Source organism: Rhinolophus ferrumequinum, chromosome 11, assembly GCF_004115265.2.
Source record: "Rhinolophus ferrumequinum isolate MPI-CBG mRhiFer1 chromosome 11, mRhiFer1_v1.p, whole genome shotgun sequence".
Taxonomy (NCBI): domain Eukaryota; kingdom Metazoa; phylum Chordata; class Mammalia; order Chiroptera; family Rhinolophidae; genus Rhinolophus; species Rhinolophus ferrumequinum.
Genome location: NC_046294.1, coordinates 12,163,217 through 12,174,900, shown reverse-complemented (window position 1 = coordinate 12,174,900; position 11,684 = coordinate 12,163,217). Strand labels below are relative to the sequence as shown.

General features: G+C 37.5%; 1 protein-coding gene across 1 annotated transcript; it reads left to right on the top strand.

Annotated features, from left to right (window-relative positions):
• The first annotated feature begins 8,601 nt into the window (after positions 1-8,601).
• Positions 8,602-9,561, top strand: LOC117030959 (olfactory receptor 1019). Its single transcript, XM_033121225.1, has one exon. It carries the CDS (start codon positions 8,620-8,622, stop codon positions 9,559-9,561), a length of 942 nt encoding a protein of 313 aa, XP_032977116.1. The 5' UTR covers positions 8,602-8,619.
• The last annotated feature ends 2,123 nt before the right edge of the window (positions 9,562-11,684 follow it).

The following is an 11,684-nucleotide window of genomic DNA, read 5'->3' as shown; positions in this document are numbered from 1 at the left end:
TGGCAAACAGTGAAGATTTATTTAATAATTGACTGACTCTTCCTCAGTTAAGTGTGAGTTTGCTGTTACATAGGAACAAACTGATCAATTAAATGAGATTAAGGTTTGTGTAATTGGAGAATAGATGGAGATTGGAAAAAAGATCATATGGCCTTAAACGGTAAGGGACAGAGGATGTAAGGACCCTAGGTGACAACAGAGTGGTAGGATGAGACCACTAGGCAGCAAAGAAGTAATTCATCATGGTCAGGATAGGTGGTAAGTTCTAGTCATTCCCAGGCTATGAAACAAGACATCTCAAAGAGCTTCAGAAAAAGAAGACAATTCATTTCTAATCCTAGCTTGAGTGTCATTCAAAGACCTACCAGAGGATGCTATATCTCCTTGACACTGGGATGGGGACCATCAGAAATTAGGTTGTAATGTAATCTCCATGGATCATTCTGATAATTCACACTGGATACAGGGACGTGCACTTGGTACCATAAAGGATAAAACATTGACAGGTTACAATGAACTTTTTATGGAGAACCATGGGACTCTAAAGTTCAATAACCAAGCAACAAGCATTTATTGATCAACTAATAGACGTAACACTGGCTGACTAAGATGTGATCACCCCTTTTTAGGAACTTATCTATTAATATGAATTACTGTTCAGCCAGTACTCTTCTATATCATAATTAGAAGGGACTAGGGCCAGGTAATAATAGCTACTAATATTAACTGACCATGAATTATTTGTCAAGTGTCCTCCTAAACACATGCATTTTCTGATTTTTATCAAGCACTTTCATCACAGATAAGTAAACTGGGGCCTTGAGAGGTAATTTACTCAAATAGTTAATATAGATCAGAACTGAGATTCAAACCCAGTTTTTTCTTACTCCCGAATGTGTGTTGCTAACCATTTTGTGTTACTGAAGCCCCAAAGTAGCAGAATTTGTGAAAAAATATCCTTCTGTATTACATATGGATAACACATAAAGTACAATAATGACTAATGGCTTAACTGACATTCTCTGGACAAGATTGACTAACTCAGGAGTAACATGTATGGTAGCTGTAATGGTTAATTTTATGTATCAATTTGACTGGGCTAAGGGATGCTCAGATAGCTAAAGAACACATTATTCTGGGTGAGTCTGTGAGGGTGTCTGTGAAAGAGATTAGCATTTGGATCAGTAAACTAAGTAAAGAAGATCCACCCTGACCAATGTGGTTGGACATCATCTAATACCTTGAGGGCCTGAATAGAACATAAAAGTACAGGAAGGGTGAACTCTCTCTGTGCTTGAGCTGAGACATCCATCTTCTCCTGCTTTTGGACATTGGGTCTCAGGCTTGTGAATTGTTGATCTTAAACAAATAAACAGCCAGATATTTCTCCATCAAAATGGGTTTATTTGGGAAAAACAAAGAATTGTATTGTGGGACATGTGGTCTAATGACAAACCACATGCGAGTCCAGAGAAACACAGAAGAGAAATTCTCTTTTATGGACTTGGGAAGAGCTGTTGTAAATGAAGAGTCCATTGAAGAAAATGAAGTTCAAGTGTAGTGACTTCATTGGCTGAGTTATGGCAGTCTCCCATTGGCTGAGCTGCTACTGGGTGAAGAAGAATATTTTCTTCCTCCTGCTGAGGTCGTAAAGCAGTATCACTTTCTGTCAGAGATGTGAGGTAGGTCTTTTCTTGTTGGTGTCAGCAGTGTGCTCTGAGTGATATGTGCATGAAAGTTCTCTCTTCTAGCCTCCTGACTCCATTTTAAATGAGGTTTCTGTTTATTTCTTTCCACAGGACTCCAACCAGGACCTATACCATTACCCCCCACTTCCACCGCATTCTCAGGTCTTTGGACTCGGACTGAATTACACCACTGGTTTTCCTCATTCTTCAGCTTCCAGGTGACAGATCTTGGGACTTCTTGGCCTTCAAAACCAAGCAATTCCTATAATATAACTCCTCTTTCATCTATCTATCTATCTATCTATCTATCTATCTATCTATCTATCTATCTATCTATCTATCTATCATCTCTTGTTGGTTCTGTTTCTCTGGAGGACCCTGACGAATACAGTAGTCTTCGTGGTGTTGGTTGCTGGGAGAAAGAGTGGAGTAGATAACTGTCTAACTTAGTAAACTATTTCACCTCATAGTTGAGAAGAATTATTTAATATCAGATGCCTAGAATTTTAAGGAGAAGTTCTCAGTGGAGGTGGTGTTTTTCCTCTGGGGACATTATGAAAATTTATGGTTGTCACAGTGAGGGGGGTACACATGGCATAGAATCCAGTGGGTAAGGGGCAAGGATGTCAAAAGCCTGCAGAATGCAGTGCAATCTCTAACAACAAAGAATTGTCCATGCCCCACACAATTTCCACATCTCCTGTCAGTTGATATACTTAATCAAATTACCTGAGCCTTGACTCTACCTCTATTTTACATGTAAACACATTTTACATATGCATATGGAGTATTATTGCATGAATTTTATATATAACACATTTGCCACAAATGCATCTATTAAGTAACTCAAGGAGAAAAAAACTGGCTTGGGGTTTACCCAGAGCTATACATCATTTCAGAAATGCATGTCATGACCTAGGATGTTGCAAAATTGTTTGAGGTGACTATACAACAAATCTTTAGCAGCCTACATTTTTAACTGTCACATTTATGAAGATTTTAAATATATATGCAAACATCTGCCTGTTTTATTATGTAGTTATGCCTGCCACTTAGTTACTAAAAGATGTATTATTTTATTATACATTTTTTATTTCTCCTACGTAAATTATGTGTGTAGTAAATTAAATTATCTATGAATACCATTTCAGGAGCACAGAAGGAGCAATATAAACTATTTGCTATAAAAAGATGTCATTTGGGCCTGAAAGGGTAGAGATACACAGTTCCAGAGGACTCTTTACATACCAGTCACTAACCTTCAATAGATTTTATACCATCTGGCAAATCCATGAAGAGAAAGAGAAAATTTAGTAAACTAGCAAAATGTAAAATTCTCCTAATAACCTCATATGAACAATCATCTCCAGTTAAGAAATTTATGTGAAAGAGAAGATGCCATTTATGCTCCAAACATAAAATCCAAACAATAGATCTAAGCACAACCAAATGAGAAATGTGCCAAACCTCTGTGAAGAAAATGAGGAAAACTGCAGAAAGACAAAAGTAGATTTGAATAAGTATGAACACATGCACGCTCTTTGATAGCAAGACTTGCTGACATCAAAGTGGAAATTCTGCTAAATTAATTTGTAAATGTAATGTTGCCCCACATACTTGTGGGAGTGCTTTATAAAGGGTATGTGCCACTGGGTATCCCACAGGCAACTAGCTATTACATGCATAATTTAAATACAGCCACTCCACATAACTTGGAAAGTATCATCCTCTTTGAAAGGACTTTCAGGCCTCAGCGAACAGACCTTTCTAAATTACCATCAAAATCTCACCATATAGGCAGCTTTGGACTGGTAAAGAGGTCTATGCAGCACTCATGGTTGACTCAATCAACACAACCAGAGTGGCTGATAAGAATTTCCTATGCTTATTGTAGCATTATTTACAATAACCAAGATATGGAAGCAACCTAGGTGTCCATTGGTAGATGAGTGGACTAAAAAAAAAAATAGTACATATATACAATGTAATATTAAGCAGCAATAAATAAGAATGAAATGTTGCCATTTGTGACAACATGAATGGATCTAGAAGGTATCATGCTAAGTGAAACAAGTCAGGCAGAGAAAGACAAATATTGTATGGTTTCACTTACATGTGAAACCTAAAAACAAAACAAACAAAAACAAAAACAGACTCAGACTCATAGAAACAGAGACCAAAGGGATGGTTACCGAAGGGAAGGGTGATGGATGAAAAGGAAAGGGGAATACTACAGTCACTGATATTGTGATAAGTTAGCGCGGTGACAGAGGATTACTAGAACTGATGGGGTGATCACATTGTAAAGTATAAAAATGTCAAATCATAAACCAATGAGAAACAAAACCTCATAGACACAGACAATAGTTTGGTGGTTACCAGAGGGGAAGGGGAGGGGGTGATGGGAGATGAAGGTGGGGGAGATCAGATATATGGTGATGGGAGGAGAACTCACTCTGGGTGGTGAACACACAATGGGATTTATAGATAATGTAATACAGAATTGTACACCTGAAATCTATGTATTTTTACTAACAATTGTCACCCCAATAAATTTTTTTTTAAAAATGTCAAATCACCATATTGTACAACTGAAATTAATATAACAATATAAGATTGTATACCAACTATACTTAAATAAATCTAAAAAGAATTCCCTGTGTTTCCTTTCATTATTAAGGCTTGAGGAAGAGAGAGTGAAATTCCTTAGAGGAGGGCAGTTCCTCAAATCTTTGAGTCCCCTGTGAATGCCGAAAGAATTTCATCATATTTCTTCTGGGCACTATTTGTGACTGAGACTTAAATACCTCCCTCACACAGGAGCAAAGGTGGGATGAGCAAGCAGCTCAGAGACAACTACCAGAGTGACTCACCATCTTTGGATACTGCTCAGAATATTTGTGCAGTATAACGCATCAAGAGAACAGGAGACATTCAACCTCTCACCAACACGTAGAAAACAGGTCAAGTCACAGGTCAGTATATGGGACAGAAAGAGAAGGAGATGTGACCTATTGGGAATGGAGCATAACACCGCCCAGTGCTCCTTCAAGCAGGGTTTGCTTAGCACCATGTCCATGCCATTTTAAAATTTCAAAAGGAGACACAGACTATGGGTTTTGTTTTTAGATATCTCATAATAAGTCTGAATTCAAAAAAAAAATGCTAGATTTGGAAAGTTCCAGAGAATTTGCATTCTCCTCCCCATTCACTTCACAGTTAAGAAAGCTGCATCTAACACAATTCATCAAATTCAAAAAAATTAGTGGAAAAAACCAGGATTACAAACAGGATTCCAGACTCTTATTCCAGTATTCTCTTCATTTAAACATGCAAAAATGTGATACATCGAAATGTAAAATATATTTGGTTTGTATTTGCTTCTATAAAACAGTACTTTTGCTGGGCTTTCTAATATTTGAGTTTATTATTAACTGTGAAATATTCTTATTTACTCACTATTCTGCGAGTTCTTCAAGCGCCAGATCAGTTGAACTTTAGCCACATGTGATTAAAAGGAAAATATAAAGGCTTTCTCTAATGATCCCTGAATTTGAACTCTGTAGTCTCATCTCTGTTTATCATTTTAATAGAAGTGATGTAAAATTAAAATCACACCTTCCCTAAAGGTTAAGGCAGTCCATGATACATCCCCTCTATGGAATAAGCATTGAACGTTTTTTTCTGGGAGTTATGAGTGCACACTCATCGACTGAATGAAATCCTCTACACTTACACACAATTGCCAAATGCATTAAGAACTTAGCACATGACAGTCACTGAGTTCCGCAATGTATATACATATGTACATGTATACACACACATATTATAACCAATTTTTTGCAGAAAGCTATTAAGGTAGGTATCAATCTTATTTAACAAGTGAAAACTGATTTCTAGATCAGTAGTTGTGCTAGAAATTAGTAGTAGTGAATGACAAGGCTTGGATTTGTCCATTATAAGAGAGAAGAGGCAGGGTGTTTTGTTATTGGTGAAACACCTTCTCATATACTTCTTCATTTAACCAGAGCCTTGACTATAAGGGAGGAAAGAATAATGTTCTAATCACATTTTCCATTTGAGTAAAGAAACTGGCCAGCTCATACCCAGCTGTTCGTCAGTCTGCCTCCCAGCACGTGTCCTTACCAAGCATCTCACATGCCTCTAACTACTGCAGCCTGGTATCACCCCTGCGTTTTCCAGTTTGATGTCTGGGTCTCTTTACTGATTTATAAAATGATGAGATTGGACTAAATGAGTTCTTGCAGTGTCAGCATGGTATTGTTTTCTCTTATTGAAGTGGAAGAACAAGCTGAAAAATGGAAGGACTATAGTAGCTCTTTTTGTTTGTGTTTTTTTTTCCCCCGGTGGGTTATTTTCAAATTCCCATGTGAAGCAGTGTGGGGAAAAGAAGAAACACAGCACTGTGTAACAAATGGGCAGTCCCAGATCCAATTGCTGATTCTGCAACTATCTTATGATGTCGCTGCAAGTCCCCTCAGCCTAAGTTTTTGTTTCCTTGTTAACTAATGTATGAGGTGACATGTGCATTCACATGGAGTGAGAGTGAGCTGAACTGGAGTACACGGAAGTATTTGCTCTTTTTTAATGGTTTATTGAGGTATAACTGACGTACAATAAATTGAACCTATTTGAAGTATAAAATTCCATATGTTTTAATATATGTATACACACATGAAAACACCATCAAAATTAGGATAGTAAACTAATCCATCACCTGGAAGTTTCCTCATGCCCCTTGGTAACCTTCCCCACAAACTCCTCTTCACATAGACCTCTACCCAGGCAACCATTGATCCTCTGTCTGTCATTATGGATTAGTTTGAATTTTCTAGATTTTTACAAATGGAATCATATATGGTATACTCTTTTTTATCAGGCTATTTTCTCTTAGCCTAATTATTTTGAAATTCATCTATCAATGTTGCATATGTGTGTTCCCTTTAATTGTGGAGTACTATTTCATTTATAGACATACTATAATTTGTTTATCTTTGCATTAATGGATGGGCCTTTGGGTTGTTTTCCTGGAATGTTTGGATCATGGGGTGGATATGTGTATGTTTAATTTTACACTGCCAAAGTGTTTTCCAAAGTGATTGTCCTATTTACATTCCCACCAACAGTGATGAAAGTTCCAGTTCCTCCACTTCCTTCCCAACACATAGTATCGTCGGTCTTTCAAAATTTTAACCATTCTAATAGATGAGTAGCAATATCTCTTTGTGGTTTTACTTTGTGTGGCCCTAAAACAAATAATTTGAGTATTTTTTGTACATTTATTTGCTATTCATATATCTTCTCTGCTGAGGTGTCTGTTGAAATTTTTGGCCCATTCTTCTTGGGTTGTTTTCTTAATTACTGAATTTTAAAGTTCTTTATATAGTATGGGTCTTTATGAGAAATATATGTTTTAAATAATTTCTCCAAGGTTTGTCCTTTCATTCTGTTTCCTAATTGACCTAATATATGAAATGATTCACACATTGACAACATATTAAGAATGAGTTGATTAGGAGTAGATTTAAGTACTTTATGAACTATAAACTCTTGGGCAGATATATGGTATTCATTATTTATTATTAGAGCCCCTTCTTTGTTGTAGTTAATTATATTCTTTGCAGAAATAGAAAGATTCATCCACCCCAGGATTTAAGGTAGCTTATTGTGAATGTCCACACCCCTATGAAAGACACATTATACTATCTGCATTCTTGTCTTTCTTAAACAGTAAACCAATTAAAGTGGATACACTCTAACTTCTGCCTTCAGGTTTAGGTAGAGGATACTACTTATTTCTAAATTACTTCGTGTTTTGGTTTGGTTTGGTTTTGCCCGCCTCCTTTTTAGAATTCTTCAATGGACCAGATATTCATCCAATTAAAGAGTAAGTAGTGTATTAAATGCATGTTCCTGTATGACCCAGAGTTGGATAATGTTCTCTCTATTCCCCCCAAGTGTGGAATCTTTGAATCTTTACTTTGACCTGAGCTATGCAACAGAATTATCCAAAGACAGCTGTGTCTTCATCCTCATTTTGCCCCATGCCAAATCCCTGGGTGCTTCTAAAGATCAGGGAAACCAAAGGACTGATTCTGTGTCCATGCATGATATGCAAGACAGGAAACAGAAAGGCAAGTGCAAAAATAAAGAAATTAAACTCCATCAAGTCATATGTAAAAAGAGGACAATGAAGTGAAGTGGGCTTGAGAGTCAGAGACCCAGCTCTGCTACTTATTGACTGTTCACTTTGTTGAAGTTACTTAATATCTAGCCTTGTTCTTTTCAGATATAAGATGGAGGTAACAGTGGTACCTACTTTGTAGAGTTGTTGTAGGGATGAACTTATGTAACGTGTATTAAGTACTCAGTATAGTTAACACTCAGTAACCCCCGCTGTTTAAAAATTACTATTATCCACTGTCTTTTCTAATATTGTTCACCCTCTTCTCCAAGCATTTCACTTTCTGTAAAATATGTGTGTGGTGTGGTGTGTTATACTGTGAGATCCATGGGTACTTTTTGTGTGTGTGTGTGTATGCCTATCTGCAATGAGAGTTAATATTTATTCGTATGTGTTCATATTTGCTTTGTTTTAGAAAGAAGGGACACTCAAAACTTCTCCTTTACTAACTAATAAGGTGGATAAATGCATAGATCAGGTCATGCATTGGTAGCACATGCTAAATGACCTCAGAGCACCAAGGTCTTTGGCGAAACAGAACTTGCCATCCTCGAGACACTAACAGTTTCTCGTGTTTTGACTGGGCACCTGAAGAGGACACACAACCATCATCTTCACCAAAATCATTTGAGTTACCCTATGAGTCACAGCATCTAATTACTGGGAAGGATTTTAAGGATCACCCCCAAAAATAAACCAAATCCAGCCATACATAAAATTGAAAAGATGGATAACCATAAAGAAAACCGCTCAATGGTGACTGAGTTTATCTTTATGGGCATCACTCAGGACCCTCAGCTGCAGATTATCTTGTTTGGGGTCTTCCTCTTGGTCTACCTGGTCAACGTAGTGGGGAATGTTGGTATGATTGTCCTGATCATAGCAGACACTCAGCTTCACACACCCATGTATTTTTTCCTCTGCAACCTCTCCTTTGTCGACCTGGGCTACTCCTCCGCCATTGCTCCCAGGATGCTGGCTGACTTCCTAACAAAACACAAAGTTATCTCCTTCTCCAGCTGTGCCACCCAGTTTGCTTTCTTCGTAGGTTTTGTGGATGCTGAGTGCTATGTCCTGGCTGCCATGGCCTATGACCGTTTCGTGGCCATCTGTCGACCCCTCCACTATAGCACTCTCATGTCCAAGACTGTCTGCTTGACTCTCATGTTAGGCTCTTACCTGGCTGGTCTGGTGAGTTTAGTTGCTCACACTTCCCTCACCTTCAGTCTGAATTATTGTGGTTCCAATATCATCAACCACTTCTTCTGCGAAATCCCACCACTCTTGGCCCTCTCTTGCTCAGACACCCACATCAGTGAGATCTTGCTCTTCAGTCTTTGTGGCTTCATTGAATTCAGCACCATCCTCATCATCTTCATCTCCTATGCCTTCATCCTCGTTGCAATCATCAGAATGCGCTCAGCTGAAGGCCGCCTTAAAGCTTTCTCTACATGTGCATCTCACCTCACTGGCGTCACACTCTTCTATGGCACAGTCATGTTTATGTACCTGAGGCCAACATCCAGCTACTCCCTGGACCAAGACAAATGGGCCTCTGTGTTCTATACTATTATCATCCCCATGTTAAATCCTTTGATCTACAGTTTACGGAACAAAGATGTGAAAGCTGCTTTCAAAAAACTAATTGGAAAAAAACCTCAAAAATAACAAAAAAAAAAATGAAACTGTGCTAAAAAAAAATGAAACTGTGCTATTATCACAAGTAAATGATAGTGGTACGAGGATGGTGGTAAGATATTTAAAAGGCAAATAACTTTCCAATAAACACTAGTCAAGTTACCATCTATTTGCTGAGTGAATCTTAATTGCTGGAGAGTTTTCTACAACGCTTAACTCTATGATCTGAAGAAATTATATATTAATATTTTTGAAAGACACGCTAAGCAAGATTCATTAGTCTTTTAATTTAAAATTAGTTCCATATTGATTATAAACGGAGACAGGACTTGTTAGGTGAATAAATAGCCAATTATTCTAAAGCATATTTTTTCAGGGTCATGAGGAATGACAGGTCTAAAAATTGAATATTTCTCTATGCTGAAAGGAAGTCAGAGAAAATTTAGTTAAATACATCGGGAAGGAGACTGGCATGAGGAATGAGCTAACTTAGCCCAGGATCCATTTACTTATATTCAGCAAAGACTTGTAAGTGCCAGGTATATGCCAGGTGTTGGAGCATACAAATATGAGGCACACGTTTGCCAACAGGGAATTTGTTGCACTTCTGGTTACTGTATCATCTCTCTGAAACTGCTGCCACCAATAATCAAGACCCTTTCCTTTTCTATCCTCAGTCTTCCCTCTGGCAAATGGTTGGTTTTACCAAATAATCACTAGATCCCTTTGATTTCTTCTACGTAGGATTTTAAAGGGTTGGGAATCTAAGTTTTGTCTGCTTCACATATTGACATCCTTTCAGCCCTCGGGGAAACCACAGGACTCTGGGACCCTATGAAAGATACAGTTTGGATCAACGACTAAGGCTCACATTAGCAAGATTATCATGTCTACAAATTGAGTTGTCCTGCGCCCCTCGAAAATTTTCCCTTTGTCTTTTTTCTCTCCTTCTCTTCTCATCTTAATTAGACCTTCGACTTTTCCTTGGGTGCTGAGGATCTCCTTGCTCTTCACCATCATCCCTAGGCCCTTATTAAAGAATTCTCATTAACCCTCATGTATCAATGACTAACAACAGAAGGTGATATAACTCCTTTTTGCATGTTGTCAAAGCTACAAAATTTTAATTTAGAAACAAGAACATGCGGTGTCAACAGCAGATAAAGGCAAAAGACTCAGATCTGGGGAACTAAGTTTTTATCAAATATACTTAAACTCCATTACACCATGAGCTTTGAGTATTTACAGTCAGTAATCTTTCTACCCCAATCTTTCCTCCATGCAATATAGTCAAAGGTCAGGGAAACACAATGCTTGTGCTAAAATATAGACCAGCCACATTCATTATGAAAGACACCAACGAGTTCTAAGGGTAGAAGATCCAGTATTTACCAAGTTTTTCAATGGGTGCCATTACATATGATTTGCAATTGCCATGGTTCAAAATCACCCAACCATATCATGAATTTTCAAAAACACATCCTTGGTGTTCCAATTATTATTTGGAGAAAGTACAGTGGCTAATAGACAGGTGTAGAGTTGGCAGTCTAGAAACACTCCAAAGATTTAGCCTTCAGTTCTTTATTTTATAATCCAATGTGTGAATCTATATGCTGCATGAAAAATAGAAAATAGGGTGTTCCTTGTTAAAAAGAAAACCACAGGTCCAAAATGGTATCACTTGTGCTAAAGCCCATGATATAAAACCTAGATTTAATACCTGACCTGTTTGCTGTTTTAACCTCTCCCAGGTATATGGGCCCTCTCCATTCCTCATAGAAAGAAGAGGTAATCTAAATGATGAAAACCCTTTGTGATTCCCTTCCCCCCCAAAGGAAGATGTTCTGGTCTAAAAATAATCTTCTCCTTTCTTTTGTTACTAGCTCCCTTATCCCACATTTCTTCCTGTAAAAACCTTCCATTTTGTACAACCCCTGGGAACACCCAACTACTTGCTAGATGAGATGTTGCCTGATTCATGAATTACTTAATAGAGCCAACTAGATCTTCAACTTTACTCAGGTGAATTTTGTTTTTTAACAACTACAAACCAAGCATATGTTATAATAAATATATAATTATATATTTATTAATATATATAAATATATAATAAATATATAATTCAAAGAGGCATTGACTTAGAATCAGGAAGA

Coding starts and splice junctions, on each gene's coding strand:
- LOC117030959 (XM_033121225.1), top strand. CDS start 8,620: ATGGATAACCATAAAGAAAACCGCTCAATGGTGACTGAGTTTATCTTT.